This window comes from Oreochromis niloticus, linkage group LG6, assembly GCF_001858045.2.
Source record: "Oreochromis niloticus isolate F11D_XX linkage group LG6, O_niloticus_UMD_NMBU, whole genome shotgun sequence".
Lineage (NCBI taxonomy): Eukaryota > Metazoa > Chordata > Actinopteri > Cichliformes > Cichlidae > Oreochromis > Oreochromis niloticus.
In genome coordinates, this window is record NC_031971.2 from 5,623,990 (window position 1) to 5,643,856 (window position 19,867).

Below are 19,867 nucleotides of genomic sequence, written 5' to 3' on the forward strand. Positions count from 1 at the left end.
ATGTGGAGTTCATTCACCAGATTTGCCTGAGAACAATTAAAAACACTGTACAGTCAGAGCCCATATGGAGCTGCAGCTGTACCCTTTCAGGTAGGATTATATAATTCTGTGAATGCAACTGAGCTCTCTTTTCTTTCAATCCAGATTGAATCAGACAACAGTCTTTGTCCCCAACAAGTGACTAATCGGAGTGACTCACACGGTGAACGCCTGCCGCTCCCTTGGCTCAGGTCAGAATTTTTCTTACCACTTATCAAGTTGTCAGGGGGAGTGTTTGTTTTATTGTGTATTTTGGTCCCTTAAAATCGGGAATCAACCGTAATGCTAGCTTTAACATGCGTGCATACTCTATCTGTCTGCTTCTAGGAAGAAATGTGCGGCTGTGTGACAGACACGTGGGTCAGACACTGAAGTTTTACTCTTGTCTGTTGTCGTGTTAATTTGTGTTTATATGCAGCGAGCCAGAGGCATGTGGTAGTCAAGGTGTGTGAAAGTTTCATGAGGGCGTATGATGTAAAAACGCATGTTTGTGTCTGTTGACAGTTAATGGCTCTTTAAAGTGGAACCTGTTTGGCTGCTTCAGGTTGAGTATATGTCCACCTGACTGCTCTGTATATCCTCATTCTCACCCTTCAGTGGAAATAGCATGGACTGGTGACTCTGTGGGGAAACTTTACGACACGACTCCAACACCACAGCAGGCACATGCATGCTGAGGTAAGCTCAGTTTCTTAAATTTACTTTTCACCAGCAGGTTTCATCTTGCATCGTGGTGGTAGTGGGTTGCATTTCACTGGCACCATTTCACCATATAACATTCAGCCCGTCTTCAGGTTTATTTTATTTTTGCAGCTAAACAAGCATCTTTTTTTCTTTTAAAAGGCATTACTTTTCTTTATGACATTAGTAAATTTTTCAATAAACCTCTTAAGAAATGTTTAAAAAAAACTCACAAATTTTAGTTTTTTTGAAAGAACGTGTCTGGTCATCATTGTTCTGCATCTTGATGTTTTCACTTTTTTATAATTAGAAATTATACGTTATCTGAGGATTGTTAAATACTAGCACTGTAGTTCATTCTTCTATTTGGGACTCAACAAAGGCATGTGCACTTTGGCTTACTTGTAAAATGTTTAATATGTAACTGAATAGTATATCAGTTGCGTCCTTTAATCAAATGCCATTTGAAGTTGTGCATGATACCTGCTAAATGGTGAAAGTTTCGTCTTTTCATGCTAGCGAAGGATAAATTTCTCATGAGGAGATGTTTGACTGGACTGTCTAATTGTTACCTTTTTGCTCATTTTTTTTCAATTTAAACATCATACAAACATAAATTATGTATATTATTGTACCTTAATATGATTTCACTTAAAATGAAAAGAAAAAGAGTCTGTTGCCAACTATCATGTTGTTTTAACATTTTATGTATTTTAACAGTCCTGAGATAATTATTGACATGTCCATGTAATACCTGTTGCCTGATCACTCTTTATGTTGTTGCTGTTCAGCAATAGTACACTGAGGTTGCGGGGACATTTGTGTGGACATTTATTCCACATTTTCTATTAATGTGTGGAATTATAAAAACCCACAGATCATACTGTGTTGAATTCACAGGAGGCCTTTCTGTGTTCTTGTGTCATTGTGTTAGAAAGCAGTGGGTGTGGTTGCTTGGGCTTTGTGTGCTTGCGAAAAGGAAATGCCAAAAAACAGTCTTGAAAAACCTGTTCTAGGTTTTCCTTAATGATGAGCTAACAGTTTCAAGGCCATAGTTTGAATACCTGAAAGATGCATCTGCTGACTTACCTGGGTGCCACTTCTCTAAGCACATACAGTACAGTACAGTATGTACAAAAATGGATACAGTTTTCCTCAAAGCCTTAAGATTTTTTACATTTAGTATGTATAGTAAAAATCTTTTAGAGGGGCTGAATTCATTCCATTTTCATGTTGTAGCTGACTGGTTTAATGCTCTACTTTACTTTAAGGAAAATACATGAACAGATTGCCATTTGTTTTACTTACTCCCTTAATCTGTTAATCAAAGTCTGTCAACCATATATTCTTTGTTCTTTTACAGGCTTAGTCAACCTGGATTTTTCAGTGCCATAGTGAGAAAACCACAAGAGTCATGGTATGGAACGTTTACATATTGTTTTAATTCTTCCTAAAGTGCTTATATATACAGAATTGAATGGTTTTGTTTTAAATTGTCTACTTTAGAGGAGTAATTATTCTGTTTAGTTTACAAAAATGTTGCTTTTACTTGCAGCCTTCACATCGCAGGGGAAGAAGCCTCTCTGAAGCCCTGACCTTGGAGCAGTTAGAGGAGGGAAGGGTGGTCATTTCCAGTATCAACAATGTCTCCTCCGACAACGGACTAAAGGAAGGTATGAATCTTGACATGCTATTAAAACTTCTCTTCATATTGTTTTTGACTTTTTGAAAACAAGAAATAAAATAGTTGTTCCTAAAAAGAACACACCTTAAATTCAAGGAAACTATTGTACATTTAAGTGCTGTTTTACCACTATATATTAAATCGTTATAGGAGGCCTGATCTTCTAGGTCAGGGGTCAGCAACATGTGGCTCTTTAGTCTTTATACTGCGGCTCCACGTGGTTTGGAAAAAAATTATAAGTATTTAACTGAAATGTATTTTATTTGTGTTTTTTAACTTGTAGTTCTAAATTGGAAGATTATTGTGATCTTGAAATATAAAAATAAAATTATATGCTATTATTTTTTATCGCTCAAAATAAGCGTCACACTCGCGTAAACCATACCCGCAGGAATACCGTGCGTTTATGGAGACTTTCAACCACAGGCAGGCCAAGTATGGATCTTCGGATTCACATACGTATGTGAGCAGCTATTCTCCACCATGAACTATGGTAAAAACAAACACCGCTCACGCCTCAAAGATGACAGCTTACAGTCCTGCGTAAAGATGAAGTGACTTCGTACACCCCCGATTTGCAGACGCTGTGCGCAGACGGTCTGGACCTGAAGTCCCATTGTAAACATACGACGGCAGACCCGACGATGTTTGCATGTACATGCTTTTTTCTTTATTGACCACCTATCACACATGGTTGCTGTAGCCATACAGCCAGCTGTAGTTTTCCAGCTCACAGCCCGACACATACCAACACAACAGCAGAGAGAGCACAGACTGTGGATGCCGCTCAGGTGCGTCCACCTCCCCTGCAGCGGCGCTGCAGACTACGCCCTGCCACACACATTAACCACGTAAAATAAATATTTATGCAGATATTTTGCAAATATTTATTTTTCTTTTTTTTTAGCAGTTAAGTGATTTTTTCCAATTATTTTTAAAATTCAGGTCAAGGCTCCACTACAGGTTGCGAAATCCCAAAGGTGATATAAGGATGACGGCTCACTACAGTTTTTGTTTAGTATATGAATAATTTAAGTTCAGCTTTTTAATTCATTTAAAATAGACCTTCAACTAGGTGTCTTTCCTTTTTGTTATATTTTTTTAAGAGTTCAAAATGTGTTCATTATATAGATAAAATTTAATTTTCTCTGTAGCACTTCATGGATTTCATGAGCAACACACTTTAGGTGTTTATACAAAGCATAAAGGTAAAAAACAATAACAGTGTTATCTTCATTTTAGATGTCAGAAAGTATTTACGGCTTCCAGTGTTTTCTTTTCTGTGGAAACTGGGTCCAAATGGCTCTTTGGGTGTTAACGGTTGCTGACCCCTGTTCTAGGTCAAGATCAGGCCAGGTTTAAAGTACTAAAACTGCCCTTGAAGGATATACAGTATTATTTGCACACAGTAAAGCAGGTTCTTGAACAAGGTATTTTTTTGTGCAAGAACTTCATTTGTCTTTTTCAGGGGATGAAATTCTGGGTGCAACAATCAATTTTGATCAACTGTCCAAAGAAGAGGTGTTAAAAGTACTGAAGCTGATGGAGCCATTTGATGATAAAGTTCAAGTCCTTACTCGAAGCAACCGGAGCAAGAGCCTTGACAATCTGGACCAGTGTGCCAAGGGTCCTGAGGCTGTAGGTTAAAGGCAGATAATATCAATTAAAAATAAAGGATTAGTAATTATATTAGTTTCAGTATGTTTATGCAACAGTGGACCACAGTTCACAATTGTTTAAATTTTCTGATGCAGATACATTTAATGCTGGATGCAAAAAACCAAAACAAGAGATTTTGGTACTCGAATTAAATAGTGATGATGATGACAATTGATAATTAATAATTATCTCCCATCTGTTACAACACATAAACTCTCATATTATAGTTGCATTCCAATCACCAACTTCTCACTGTTTCTAGATGCTGACGGATTCCTACAGCAAACTGTACAACACCAAAATCAAGAAGTTTTTGATGGATGATGTACCCAGTGTTGAAGGGGGCTACGTGAATGGGGAGGTTACTGCCAAACCACCTGTACAAAGCTCATCCAAGGTCAACCTAAGAAATGACATGGGGCTGCCTCGCCTTGGAGTTGACTTTGGACTTCTGAAATCCAAGACTTTAATTGCAGGTGCTAATGCTGATTCACACTCTTACGAGGGAAGCTTAACAGATGGCAGCAATCTGAATCTTCCACCGCTAGGTCTTGGCTTGAATGGGACTAATCTAAGTGAAGCTCAGATCCCAAGATTCAAAATCGGTGCCAGATGTCCAGATCTAGACTTACCAGAAGATCCAAATGTCAGCACTACATCTTGTATGCAATTGCCAAATACTGACCACCCATCATTTGACAATGCAATGCAAAATCTTGAAAATCCTCAAATTGGACTTGAAGTTCCAGAAGTAGATGTAGGCCTAAAAGGTTCAAACATTACTACCCCTGAAATGGGGATAGACCTTGATGGCAGAAGTTTCAGTGGTCCATCTGTTAATTCCAGCATTCCCAAAGTGGCCATTGAAGGAAGAAACCAGGAATTCAAAATGCCTACATTTAAACTGCCAGGTCTGGGCCTCTCAGGATCTTCTTTTAGTGGTCCAGAATGTGGCGTTAAGCATGAAGACACACCAGAGAAACTCAGTCTAAAGTATTCCAAGAGACTGAAAAACCCAGATCTAAATTTAGATGATTCTTCTAGTTATGTAAAATCACCCAAGCTTAGGCTGTCTGGGATATCACCTGATTCGGAGCAAGGAATGTTGGGTATTAATGTATCAAAACCAGATATCAGTGGGACAGACACTGACATACCTTTAGGTGAAATCAAGATGTCACACAAGAAACCAAGGATTTCTCTTAAATCTCCTGATTTAGATTTGGACGCTCAATCTGGTATGCTCAAAAGTGACGCTGATGTTAAAACACCAGACCTAAGATTGACAACATCAAAACTAAAAGGTGGCATGTCTGGACCTGATGCAAACATTCCCAAAGCTGACCTTAAGGGTCACAATTGGGCCACTGATGGTCCATCAGTTAGTATTAAAGGTCCATCTGGAAAATACAAGGCTCCAAAGTTTAGAATGCCCAAATTTGACTTACCAGTCATTCAGGTTCCTGGTTTGAATGGAGATTTGGATGGACCCGATGGACAGCTTTCAGGTACACTGCCTAAAGGGCCAAATTTAAAACTAAATGCACCTGACATAAATGTTCCAAATGTTGACCTCAAAGCACCAAAACTAAAAATGAATGCACCGAATGCCAACTTAGACTTTCCATCAGGCGATCTCAAAATGCCAGAACTTGATGGTCCAGATTGGGATGTTAATGCTCCTTCTGGGAAATTAAAAATGCCTAAATTTAATCTGTCAGGGACACTGCCTAAAGGACCAAATTTGGACCTGAACACAGATCTGAAGTCACCAGATCTAAATCCAAAAGCTCCAAAGATAAAGGGCGGAATTGATGCCCCTGATTTGGACTTACCAGACGTGGGTCTTAAAGCTCCCAAATTAGATATGAACACTCCAGATGTCAACATTGGCTCACCAAAAGGGAAGCTGAAATTCCCCAAAATGAAAATGCCTAAATTCAACCTTCCAAGCCTTAAAGGTCCTGAAATTGATGGCAACTTGGATGTTCCAAACATAAATACACCCAATGTCAACCTCAAAGGTCCTAAAGGTGATCTTGATCTAGATATTTCTGGTCCATCTGGCAAGTTTAAAAAGCCAAACCTGAATCTGCCTGATTTAGGTCTTTCTGGTCCAAAGTTAGAAGGCCCTAACTTGGACCTCAAAACACCTGACCTAGATATCTCTGGTCCCAACCTCAGTGGTGGAATAAATGCACCTGACATAAACATGCCAAACATTGATCTCAAAGCCCCAAAGCTGAAACTGGATAAACCAAATGCCAACTTGGACTTGCCATCGGCTAAAGTTAAAATGCCAAAACTTGATGGTCCAGATTGGGATGTGAATGCTCCTTCTGGGAAATTAAAGATGCCTAAATTTAATCTGTCAGGGACCCTGCCTAAAGGACCAAATTTGGACCTAAACACAGATCTGAAGTCACCAGATCTTAATCTGAAAGCTCCAAAGATAAAGGGCGGAATTGACGCCCCTGATTTGGACTTACCAGACGTGGGTCTTAAAGCTCCCAAATTAGATATGAACACTCCAGATGTCAACATTGGGTCAACAAAAGGGAAGCTGAAATTCCCCAAAATGAAAATGCCTAAATTCAACCTTCCAAGCCTTAAAGGTCCTGAAATTGATGGCAACTTGGATGGTCCAGATGTGGACATAGATGCACCCAATGTCAACCTCAAAGCTCCCAAAACGGATCTTGATCTAGATATTTCTGGTCCATCTGGCAAGTTTAAAAAGCCAAATCTGAATCTGCCTGATTTAGGTCTTTCCAGTCCAAAATTAGAAGGCCCTAACTTGGACCTTAAAACACCTGACCTAGATATCTCTGGTCCCAACCTTAGCGGTGGAATAAATGCACCTGACATAAACATGCCAAACATTGACCTCAAAGCCCCAAAGTTGAAACTGGATAAACCAAATGCCAACTTGGACTTGCCATCAGGTAAAGTTAAAATGCCAAAACTTGATGGTCCAGATTGGGATGTGAATGCTCCTTCTGGGAAATTAAAGATGCCTAAATTTAATCTGTCAGGGACCCTGCCTAAAGGACCAAATTTGGACCTAAACACAGATCTGAAGTCACCAGATCTTAATCTAAAAGCTCCAAAGATAAAGGGCGGAATTGATGCACCTGATATGGACTTACCAGACATGGATCTTAAAGCTCCCAAATTAGATATGAACACTCCAGATGTCAACATTGGCTCACCAAAAGGGAAGCTGAAATTCCCCAAAATGAAAATGCCTAAATTCAACCTTCCAAGCCTTAAAGGTCCTGAAATTGATGGCAACTTGGATGTTCCAAACATAAATACACCCAATGTCAACCTCAAAGGTCCTAAAGGTGATCTTGATCTAGATATTTCTGGTCCATCTGGCAAGTTTAAAAAGCCAAACCTGAATCTGCCTGATTTAGGTCTTTCCGGTCCAAAGTTAGAAGGCCCTAACTTGGACCTTAAAACACCTGACCTAGATATCTCTGGTCCCAACCTTAGCGGTGGAATAAATGCACCTGACATAAACATGCCAAACATTGACCTCAAAGCCCCAAAGTTGAAACTGGATAAACCAAATGCCAACTTGGACTTGCCATCAGGTAAAGTTAAAATGCCAAAACTTGATGGTCCAGATTGGGATGTGAATGCTCCTTCTGGGAAATTAAAGATGCCTAAATTTAATCTGTCAGGGACCCTGCCTAAAGGACCAAATTTGGACCTAAACACAGATCTGAAGTCACCAGATCTTAATCTAAAAGCTCCAAAGATAAAGGGCGGAATTGATGCACCTGATATGGACTTACCAGACATGGGTCTTAAAGCTCCCAAATTAGATATGAACACTCCAGATGTCAACATTGGCTCACCAAAAGGGAAGCTGAAATTCCCCAAAATGAAAATGCCTAAATTCAACCTTCCAAGCCTTAAAGGACCTGAGTTTGATGGCAAGTTGGATGGTCCAGATGTGGACATAAATGCACCCAATGTCAACCTCAAAGCTCCCAAAGCGGATCTTGATCTAGATATTTCTGGTCCATCTGGCAAGTTTAAAAAGCCAAACCTGAATCTGCCTGATTTGGGGCTTTCCGGTCCAAAATTAGAAGGCCCTAACTTGGACCTCAAAACACCTGACCTAGATATCTCTGGTCCCAACCTCAGTGGTGGAATAAATGCACCTGACATAAACATGCCAAACATTGACCTCAAAGCCCCAAAGCTGAAACTGGATAAACCAAATGCCAACTTGGACTTGCCATCAGGTAAAGTTAAAATGCCAAAACTTGATGGTCCAGATTGGGATGTGAATGCTCCTTCGGGAAAATTAAAAATGCCTAAATTTAATCTGTCAGGGACACTGCCTAAAGGACCAAATTTGGACCTAAACACAGATCTGAAGTCACCAGATCTTAATCTAAAAGCTCCAAAGATAAAGGGCGGAATTGATGCCCCTGATTTGGACTTACCAGACATGGGTCTTAAAGCTCCCAAATTAGATATGAACACTCCAGATGTCAACATTGGGTCAACAAAAGGGAAGCTGAAATTCCCCAAAATGAAAATGCCTAAATTCAACCTTCCAAGCCTTAAAAGTCCTGAAATTGATGGCAAGTTGGATGTTCCAAACATAAATACACCCAATGTCAACCTCAAAGGTCCTAAAGGTGATCTTGATCTAGATATTTCTGGTCCATCTGGCAAGTTTAAAAAGCCAAACCTGAATCTGCCTGATTTAGGTCTTTCTGGTCCAAAGTTAGAAGGCCCTAACTTGGACCTTAAAACACCTGACCTAGATATCTCTGGTCCCAACCTTAGCGGTGGAATAAATGCACCTGACATAAACATGCCAAACATTGATCTCAAAGCCCCAAAGCTGAAACTGGATAAACCAAATGCCAACTTGGACTTGCCATCAGGTAAAGTTAAAATGCCAAAACTTGATGGTCCAGATTGGGATGTGAATGCTCCTTCGGGAAAATTAAAAATGCCTAAATTTAATCTGTCAGGGACCCTGCCTAAAGGACCAAATTTGGACCTAAACACAGATCTGAAGTCACCAGATCTTAATCTAAAAGCTCCAAAGATAAAGGGCGGAATTGATGCCCCTGATTTGGACTTACCAGACATGGGTCTTAAAGCTCCCAAATTAGATATGAACACTCCAGATGTCAACATTGGGTCAACAAAAGGGAAGCTGAAATTCCCCAAAATGAAAATGCCTAAATTCAACCTTCCAAGCCTTAAAAGTCCTGAAATTGATGGCAACTTGGATGTTCCAAACATAAATACACCCAATGTCAACCTCAAAGGTCCTAAAGGTGATCTTGATCTAGATATTTCTGGTCCATCTGGCAAGTTTAAAAAGCCAAACCTGAATCTGCCTGATTTAGGTCTTTCTGGTCCAAAGTTAGAAGGCCCTAACTTGGACCTTAAAACACCTGACCTAGATATCTCTGGTCCCAACCTTAGCGGTGGAATAAATGCACCTGACATAAACATGCCAAACATTGACCTCAAAGCCCCAAAGCTGAAACTGGATAAACCAAATGCCAACTTGGACTTGCCATCGGCTAAAGTTAAAATGCCAAAACTTGATGGTCCAGATTGGGATGTGAATGCTCCTTCTGGGAAATTAAAGATGCCTAAATTTAATCTGTCAGGGACCCTGCCTAAAGGACCAAATTTGGACCTAAACACAGATCTGAAGTCACCAGATCTTAATCTAAAAGCTCCAAAGATAAAGGGCGGAATTGATGCACCTGATATGGACTTACCAGACATGGATCTTAAAGCTCCCAAATTAGATATGAACACTCCAGATGTCAACATTGGCTCACCAAAAGGGAAGCTGAAATTCCCCAAAATGAAAATGCCTAAATTCAACCTTCCAAGCCTTAAAGGTCCTGAAATTGATGGCAACTTGGATGGTCCAGATGTGGACATAAATGCACCCAATGTCAACCTCAAAGCTCCCAAAGCGGATCTTGATCTAGATATTTCTGGTCCATCTGGCAAGTTTAAAAAGCCAAACCTGAATCTGCCTGATTTGGGGCTTTCCGGTCCAAAATTAGAAGGCCCTAACTTGGACCTTAAAACACCTGACCTAGATATCTCTGGTCCCAACTTCAGTGGTGGAATAAATGCACCTGACATAAACATGCCAAACATTGACCTCAAAGCCCCAAAGCTGAAACTGGATAAACCAAATGCCAACTTGGACTTGCCATCAGGTAAAGTTAAAATGCCAAAACTTGATGGTCCAGATTGGGATGTGAATGCTCCTTCTGGGAAATTAAAAATGCCTAAATTTAATCTGTCAGGGACCCTGCCTAAAGGACCAAATTTGGACCTAAACACAGAACTGAAGTCGCCAGATGTTAATCTAAAAGCTCCAAAGATAAAGGGTGGAATTGATGCCCCTGATTTGGACTTTCCAGACATAGATCTTAAAGCTCCCAAATTAGATATGAACACTCCATATGTCAACACTGGCACACCAAAAGGGAAGCTGAAAATGCCAAAACTGAAAATGTCTAAGAGTAATCTACCAAATCTTAAAGGACCTGAGTTTGATGGCACTTTTGACGGCTCCAACATTGACCTCAGGGCACCAAATGCTAATTTCAAAGGTTCCAAAACTGGCTTAGAAATGCCTGATGTTGATTTTGGTAGCCCATCAGGAAAGTTAAAATCTCCAAATTTAAAATTACCTGATGTGGGATTTTCTCGACCAAAATTAGATGTGCCAGACTTTGAACAAAATGTGAAAGTCAAAGGTCCAAAAGTGAAAGGTGGACTTGATGCCCCTAGTCTACCTTCATCAAATATAGACTTTAAAGGTTCTAAAAATGGTTTTGAATTCCCTGATGTTGACTTTGGTAGCCCTTCAGGGAAATTTAAAACACCACATCTGACAATGTCTGATTTGGGATTTTCTGCACCAAAAACAGATCTCCCAAATGTTGATCTCAATTCACCAGATGTCAGAGCTAAAGTACCAAAAGGCCCAAATTTGAAATTAAATACAAATCTAAAAACTCCAGATCTGAATCGCAATGCTCCAAAGATGAAAGGTGTACTTGATGTGCCTAAGGTAGACTTACCAAACATGGATCTCAAAGCTCCCAACTTGGAAATGGACACTGCAGATGTTGACATTGGTTTGCCTGAGGCAACTTTAGATGTTACTGGTGCAAAAGGAAAATTTAAAATCCCAAGTTTAAATACACCAGATCTCAGTATCTCTGGACCTCAGGCAAAAACACCACATATGAGACTTTCTGGACCTGGCGTTAGTATGTCTGATTTCAGTTTACCTGATGCCAATTTCAAGAGTCCCAAGCTCAATACAAAACACCCTGATGTAGGGATAAATGGTAACATGGGACAACCTGGGATGAACTTTAATGTCTCTCAGTTAAGAGGCATAAGAGGTCCAGATGTTGACACAAATATTCCCTTAGGAAACATCCGTGGCCCTCATGCTGATCTTGATTTAGACAGAAAATTAAAACAACCATATTTCAAGCCGCTTCAGTTTAGAAGCCCAGATTTACATCAAGCATCTGATATTGACTTTGGTGGAGCTTTGAGACCAACAAATCTTGATATTAATCCTCCAAATGCAAAACTGAATATGAAACAACCCCAGATGAAGGGACATATATCAAGCCCAAGGGTTAGTGCTCCAAACATGAACCTCAACATGCCCAAAGTTGCAATGCACCCTCCACAGTATCATCTGAGATCTCCAGGTCTTAGTATTGATGATCCTTCATTGTATTTCCAAACACCTTCACATAAACATCACACACAAGATATGTCAAATTTGACCATGAAACTTCCTGACCTGGACATAGATGGTGATATCAGACTTCGTAATACTGATAGAAAGTCCACTAGAACCAAAGTAAGATCCAGCTTCCCTGGAATGGATGGCGTTTTAGACCAACATATTGATTTAAATCATTCAGATCTCAATATTGACGACTTTACAGGAAAACATCATGTGCTTAGAGCCAGAGGTTCCAACCTTAATCTCCAGGCTCCACACAGCCATGGACACGCAATCTCCCCGTCTGGAGTTAACACTGGCATGAGGGACCCCAGAAGAATCCCATCTGGCCATATCAAACACAATACACGTTTGCCACAATTTTCTCCAGATTCAAGAATGAGAGCATCTAACACTTCAGATGGACACTATGTGACTGTTTTTCCCAATCAAGCACGAAATCAAAAGATGCCAAATCGTAAATATAACACACTTGGAGGGCTTGACTTTCATCCAGGAAACTTGGACCTTGAAGTTCCCAATGAACATGACCTAAGAGGGTCAACGTTCTTTTTCTCCAACCTTGTATAGCTTTCAAAGGACTTGTGTTTCCACTTTTAGTGTGCTTTTTGTATGTAGTTATATGTTTTATGTATCTATGTATATGTGTGTATGTATGTGTATATATATATATGTATATATATATATATATATGTCGTGGCTTTGCAGTGATGTTACCTAGATTACAGTGCAGCATTATTGCACTTATTTTATTAAATGTAGTAGAACTGCTTTTTGTATCATAAATGTTTTTATATTTTTTATTTTTTTTAACAGTTATTATTTACATTTTCTCTAACTATCATATTAAAGGAATAAAGGAAATATGTGGACTTGTGGGATCCTATAGGGTACTTTTACAAGATTAAATGAATACATTTTCTTTAGATACTATATTTTTAAATGCTATCAATTGAATTGTACAGTATTCAAAGTTGTATATATATGTATTATCATTCTGGTTCTTGTGGCTGTTCATTGTGTCTATTATACATGTATATACTGGAGTTTATTAAAAACCATTCTTATTTCAACCAAATTTTTGCTTCCAATATTTTAGAGTAATTATGGAATTGTTTAAAACACTGTTTAAGATCATTCTTTCATATTAAAAAATTCATGTTGTTACAATACTGTACAAAACAAGAATCTTGAACAGTATCTGAAAGTCATATCCTTAGTGGCAACAGGTCTTAGAGTGAATTGGTTCAAACCAATGATCAGGTAGAAGAGTACAGGAGTCTGGTGAGGAACTTTGTCACATGGAGTCACACAAACCACCTGCAACTCAACACCTCAAAGACCAAGGAACTGGTTATGGACTTCGGGAGGTCCAGACCAGGTCCACTGCCAGTTCAGATAGAGGGAGAGGAGGTGGAGGTGGTCAACACATACAAGTACCTCAGGCTGTGGGTGGACAACAAATTGGACTGGTCATGCAACACACAGCACCTGTATAAAAAAGGCCAAAGCAGACTGTACTTCCTCAGGAGACTGAGGCCTTTTAACACCTGCAGGAAGCTCCTGAGGATGTTTTACTAGTCGGTGGTTGCAGGAGTACTTTTCTATGCTGTGGTGTGCTGGGGGAGCAGCATAGCAAAGAAGGACTCACCCAGGCTGGAAAAACTAATCAGGAAGGCTGGCTCTGTGGCCGGCATGAAGCTGGACACTCTGGTGACAGTGGCAGAAAAAAGGACACTAGAGAAACTGCTGGACGTTATGGACAATGCTGGGCATCCTCTGCACACTGTCGTAAATAATCAGAGGAGCCTATTCAGCGACAGGTTGCTTCTCCCAAAGTCAAGAACTAACAGATTTAAAAACTCCTTTGTCCCACACGGCATCAGACTGTTTAACTCCTCACTGGAGGGGAGAGGGAGGGGAGACAGGAGGACAAAGGAGGGCGGGAACAGCTGAGCTGTAGTGCTTTTTTTCACTGTGCAATATTCGCAATATTTTTTCTTATATTAGACTGTGCAATAATCACTGTGCAATAGACTCACTCAAATGTGCAATCCTATTTATCCATATTATATATTCTGTATTTATATGTGTGTATATATGGTATATTTCTGCTTATATCCCTACTCTCATTCCCCTTTATTGTATCTGTAACATGCAACTTCTGTCGGTGCTGTGCTGCTGGAAACTGAATTTCCCGGAGGAACCCACCCGAGGGATAAATAAAGTTTAATCTAATCTATCTCTAATCTAAACCGGTAATATGCATGGATGAAAGAGGTACAACAGACTGCCCACAGCCGTCTTTAATGCTAGGTGGAGACTGTCATGGTTTGGGGCTTCATTTCAGCCTCAAAATGACTGAAATAGTGCTGGATCATCTTGACAGATATGGAATAAAAGCCAGCAACCAAACAAGAGCTTTGAATGTCCGTGAAGAAGCCTGGGGAACTAGGCCTGAAGAATACTTTAAAGAAATTACAAGAAAATTCAGAGTGTATTGAAGAATAATGTTATTCTTCAATACACTGAAAGTCAGAATTTGTTATGAGCAAAGTTGCTCATAACAAATTCGGACTTTCGAGTTTGTTAGAACTGTACAACCAGTTTTTCCAAGTATGTTAGCACATCTTCCAATAAATCACTGTCCCCATATAGTAGTATTTTCCTAGCAGGAGCAGTACTTTGCACAGTACTGTAGTTGCAGCACTGATATATAGGCAGCAATTCAAGGTTACTCAAGTGTGAAAAACATCTTTGCGTTTGTGTGTTCATTGAGAAAATTTAAAGTATATTCCCAACATATTATCTTCATCATGTAAAACACTATTAGATATTTAATGTAAATGTAAATGTAAATGTAGGGTCTGTTTGATCTTCACCTTACAATAAAAAGCTCCTGTTATTGTGATGTGTTTCCTGTAATTGTGTAAACTGAACTTCTTGCCAACTTAGATCAACTCTAAACAGTCTCACAGCAAACTTAAGCAGGAATCTCAATAAACCTATTATGTCATCATTTCAAGAAACCGATTTTGTTTTGGAACAATCTGGCCTTAAAAACAGGCAAGAATCAACAGAATACTTCTCTACTTCCAAAAAACAATGAATTTATACACTACCGGTCAAAAGTTTTAGAACACCCCAAATTTTCCTGTTATTTATTGCAAATCAAGTTGTTGAACAGTATTGTGCTGCAGAAAGTAATGTTGCTGTAAAAATGACAAGAAAAAGGTAATTAACAATGGAAAAGAGACAGACCGTCATGACACTTAAAAATGTAGGTGTTTCCTACAGAGAAATTGCAAAGAAAGTCAAGGTGTCAGTAAGTACAGTTTCCTGTAACATCAGAAGGCACTCCGAAAGTGGTGTAAACTCTGACAGGAAGAGGTCTGTCAGACCCAACGCCACAACTGAATCAGAGGTTTCTGAGAATTAACAGCTTCCATGATCGATGGCTCACAGGACAACTCAAGCTGAAAGAACAACTTAATAGTGTTCGTAGTGAGCAAGTCTCAGTTTCAATCGTGAAGAGAAAACGTCGACCTGCAGCTTTTTAACAGATTAATTGATGGCAAAATGTATTATTTCTGTTTCTCCTTTCAAACAATATTACATGCATTGATGTCTTTGCAGCACTGTGTCTATGGACCTCTAATATGCCAGTTTAATTAAACAGTTCTTAAAAAGCTCAGGGTTTTAAGTGTTATATGTAACAAATCTCTTCTGTAAAACTCACACAGTTTGTTTGTCATATTTTCTCTCTCAGGTCTGAATGTCCACAGCATGCTGAAACACGAAGCCATCGTCCTCACTTTGGAAACGGTTAAGTTTCTGGCACGATGAGTGTTACACACCTCTCTACCCGTTTAAACTAACCTACTCCGACTTTCCTTAAAATAGATGACCTGTAATGTACTAACTGACTTAAGTGAGTCACATTTTCTTTGTTTTTATTTTTTGTAACAAGAAAGTCATTAATAAATAACTTGAATGATAAAAAATTGAAAAGTTTAGTAAAAGTATGTAAAAACAGCATGCAGAGTGTAATCATTAGCTGAATTTGTATGGAATGAGACCACTGGCCAAATCATTCCTGCTCTTCTAGCGATGCGTTGAATATTCATGTTTGCTGCTACCAAAAGCCTCTTATCAAAGACTTCCTGAATCTTATTGACTGTTTTAATCTTGTTCACCCATGAGCATGGACATACTTTGGATCTAGTTTTATCTTGTGGTCTGCAGCTATGTGACATTCAAATTTGCAAGCTCAACTTCTCTAATGACATGCCTGTTATAATCCAAATTTCAGCACCATGTCCTCCAGTTAAACCTTTTTGCCTGTGCGTGATTTCCACATCATTGCTCCTGCTACTGCTGGACATTTCTCTGCTGTTTATCAGAATATTGGTGCCCCTTCCTTGGACAATTACTTCCTTAAGCCACGTGCTGATCTGCTCACTTTGTTCAATGCTGCTTGTTCAAATGTGCTTGATTTGTTACTCCTTTTAAAAAAACTGAGTGTGCTAGACCTAAAACTGATCCCTGGTTAAACAATGTCACTCTGAAAGAAAATGGAAAAAAGATAAACTCCAGATTTCCTTTGATATGTTAAGGGTATGTTAAGTATTTGTCAGATATCATCTCTAATAACAGCTACAGGCCCCGTGTCTTATTCAAGACAACTAATTTTGCAATCAACCCTCCACCCACCACACACTTACCAGGGTTGATAAGGTTGCTACTATCAGGTCTCACATTACTCCTCCAGCTTATGATCCCTCTGTTCCCCCATATTCCTCAGTTGTGTTTGCTCACTTTAAGCCTGTTTCTCTGTGTACTCTGGCTGAAATAGTCTCCCATCTTAAGCCTTCTGTGTTTCACCTTAACATTATCCCCTCTCGCCTTTTCAAAGAAGTCTTTGACATTATTGGACCTAATGTTTTAACCATTATTAATACCTCTCTTCTAATGGGAACCATCCCAGCTAATCTTAAGCATGCCGTAGTGCACCCATTTCTCAAAAAAACCAAAGCAAATATTGATACAACACTTCTCTCAAATTTTAGACTAATCACTAAACTCCCCTTCCTGTCCAAAATCCTGGAAAAATTGTCTTAACTCAGCTCCAGGTTTTTCTGGAAATTAATGACATCTCAGAAACATTTCCACCTGGTTTCAAAGCGCTATATAGCACTGAAACTGTGCTTTTAAAAGTTTTTAAATATCTTTTATTAATTTCTGACTCTGGTAATGCTGCCATTTTAGTGCTTTTAGATCTGAGTGCGGCATTTGAGTCAGTGGATCATGTGATTCTCTTATCAAGACTGGAGAGTGTGTGGGTATTAAAATAACTGCACTTGAATGGTTTAGATACTATTTAACTGATAGAAATTTTTCTGTCAGTTTTGGTGGCTCTTCATCCACATCCACCCCCTTCCATGTGGGGTCCCTCAAGGATCTATCCTGGGCCTAGTACTTTTTTCCCTTTACATGCTCCCATTAGGCTCTATTTTCAGAAAATATGAAATCTCATTCCACTGTTATGCCGATAATTCTCAAATCTACTTTCCTCTTAAAAAGGATTCTACAGACTCTCTAAAAGTTTTACTAGACTGCCTTGATGACATCAAACCATGGTTTGCATTAAACATTTTGAATCTAAATGAGATTGTACTATTTGGACCCTCTGACCCTCGTTTATTTTTAAGGGTGACCTTGGCCCTCTGGAAAAGTCCAGAATTCCCTTTGCAAAAAATCTGGGAGTGTTCTTTGATAGCAGTTTTTCATTTGAGAAACAAATAAATTCTACTGTAAAAGCAAGCTTCTTCCAGCTCAGGGCCCTTGCAAAAACTAAGAATATTTTGTCATTTGCTGAGTTTGAGAAAGTGATCCATGCATTTATTTCATCCAGGCTTGACTACTGTAATAGTCTTTATTTTGGTATCAGCCAGGCTCTGCTCTCTCGTCTTCAGCTTGTTCAGATGCTGCAGCCCGACTCTTGACAGGGACAAATAAACATGGCCATATTTCCCCAGTCTTGGCTCATTTAAACTGGCTTCCAGTACAGAATTGATTTTAAGATGTTATGGTCTCTAAATGGATTAGCTCCGTCATACCTCTCTGATCTTTTAACTAAAAATGTAGTCACCTAAAATGGTTGCCATGGTGCCTTGTTCACAAGGTCAGTTTCGGAAGAGATGGACAGCAGAATGAAGGCAAAAGTGCTCAGCATCTCTGGGAACTCCTTCAAGACTGTTGGAAAACCATTTCAGGTGACGACCTCATGAAGCTCATCGAGAGAATGCCAAGAGTGTGGAAAGCAGTAATCAAAGCAAAGGGTGGCTATTTTGAAGACTATATAATATAAACACGTTTTTCGTTTACTACATAGTTCCATGTGTTCATTCATAGTTTTGATTCTTTCATTGAGAATCTACTATGTAAATAATCATGAAAATAAAGACAAACCATTTGGTAGGACAAATGACTAATGGAAAAAAAATATCTGGGAAAAGACTTACTCATTTATTTTTCAACAGCACAATGACCCCAAACACACTTCCAGGCTTGAAGTGTGTTTAAGGACTATTTGACCAAGAAGGAGAGTGATGAAGTGCTGCGTCAGATGGCCTGGCCTCCACAGTCACCTGACCTAAACCCAGTTGAGACAGTTTGACTGTGTCAATACCGAAGGACAAATGACTAATGGAAAAAAAATCTGGAGAAATACTTACTGGTGGAGGCTCGTATGCAAGCCATTCCTGAAAAAATACATACAGTCATAAGTTCTTCCAACAAACATTGCTGGCCAGTACAATGAAAAACAGGAAGTTTATAACTCAGATGATTCTATTACTGAGAAACTGACTGTCTCACCCCACAACAATGAAAACAAAGATGGCTGAACATCTATGCGAGGAGTGCCAACATTGAAGTTATATTTTCTAACTTTATCTCCTACTTTGCACAGTATGTAGGCTCTGTTGGATCTTTATCTTACAATAAAAAGCTCCTGCTATTGTGATTTTTCTCCTGTTATTGTGTAAACTGAACTTCTTGCCAAGCTGGATCAACTCTAACCAGTCGCACAGCATAATTAACCCTAGAACACTATCGCCGGGTGATTTATACCCGAGCAAATACATTTACATGATTTCTCTCTCCTGCAGCTGTTTGCGTGTCGAGGAGCCTGTGCCTTCACCAGGGAAGTCTCAAATTTCCCAGGAATAGGTGGACCAAAGACCAGCTTTCCAGAGTCATTATTTTGTTTTAGGAGGGGTTTTTTTTTCATTTTGTTAGACATGGCACAGTTGAAAGTAAAAGACGACCACTCTAATTTGTCATGTGTTGTCATATTTTGATATATTTGATTACTTTTTATTGGTTATATTATATCGGGTAAAAATCACCCGGCATTAGTGATTGTGTTACTATTTATAGCTATAGTGTTCTAGGGTTAAGCAGGAATCCTGGTAAACCTACTATGTCATGATTTCAAGAAACCTATTTTGTTTTGGAACAAGTGGAATGTTATCTTGAAAACAGTCGACAGAATACTTCTCTACTGCCGAAAAACAAAAACAGAAAGAAAGAAAGTCAAGGTGTCAGTGAGTACAATTTCCTTCATCATCAAAAGGCACTCAGAACCTGGGGCAAACTCTGACAGGAAGAGGTCTGGCAGACCCAAAGCCACAACTGAATCAGAGGTTTCTGAGAATTAACAGCTTCCATGGCTCACAGGAAAACTCAAGCTCAACCACAGCTTAATAGTGGTCGTAGTAAACAAGTCTCAGTTTCAATCGTGAAGAGAAGACTTTGAGCGCCATGTTTGACAGGACGAGTTGCAGCAAGAAAGTCATTGCTAAGACGTCAGAATAAGACAAAGAGGCTTGCCTGGGCCATGAAACACCACCACTGGACTACTGAAGATTGGAAGAAGGTATTATGGACAGATGAATCAAAATTTGAAAACTTCGGTTCATCCCGTAGGATCTTTGTATGTCTTCAAG

The 19,867-nt window shown here is 39.3% G+C and overlaps 1 protein-coding gene across 5 annotated transcripts; it reads left to right on the plus strand.

The window, feature by feature from the left end:
* The first annotated feature begins 148 nt into the window (after window positions 1-148).
* Window positions 149-12,933, plus strand: LOC102082509 (neuroblast differentiation-associated protein AHNAK). 5 transcript variants are annotated; one of them, XM_019360399.2, is made up of 7 exons: window positions 346-483; window positions 637-717; window positions 2,084-2,137; window positions 2,276-2,393; window positions 3,873-4,042; window positions 4,326-7,358; window positions 8,013-12,933. In XM_019360399.2, the coding sequence occupies exons 3-7, from the start codon at window positions 2,135-2,137 to the stop codon at window positions 12,423-12,425; spliced, it is 7,737 nt and encodes a 2,578-aa protein (XP_019215944.1). In that variant the 5' UTR covers window positions 346-483; window positions 637-717; window positions 2,084-2,134; the 3' UTR covers window positions 12,426-12,933. The 5 variants fall into 5 exon arrangements, with proteins under 5 accessions (XP_019215942.1, XP_019215944.1, XP_019215945.1 ...); XM_019360400.2 differs by having other exon boundaries at window positions 4,326-6,705; window positions 7,366-12,933; XM_019360397.2 differs by lacking the exon at window positions 346-483 and adding an exon at window positions 149-230 and having other exon boundaries at window positions 4,326-12,933.
* The last annotated feature ends 6,934 nt before the right edge of the window (window positions 12,934-19,867 follow it).

Bases quoted from the DNA above. Each gene is read 5' to 3' on its own strand.
- LOC102082509 (XM_019360397.2), top strand. The intron at 2,394-3,872 runs GTATGAATCTTG...TGTCTTTTTCAG, and splicing joins CGACAACGGACTAAAGGAAG to GGGATGAAATTCTGGGTGCA. The intron at 4,043-4,325 runs GTAGGTTAAAGG...CACTGTTTCTAG, and splicing joins GTGCCAAGGGTCCTGAGGCT to ATGCTGACGGATTCCTACAG.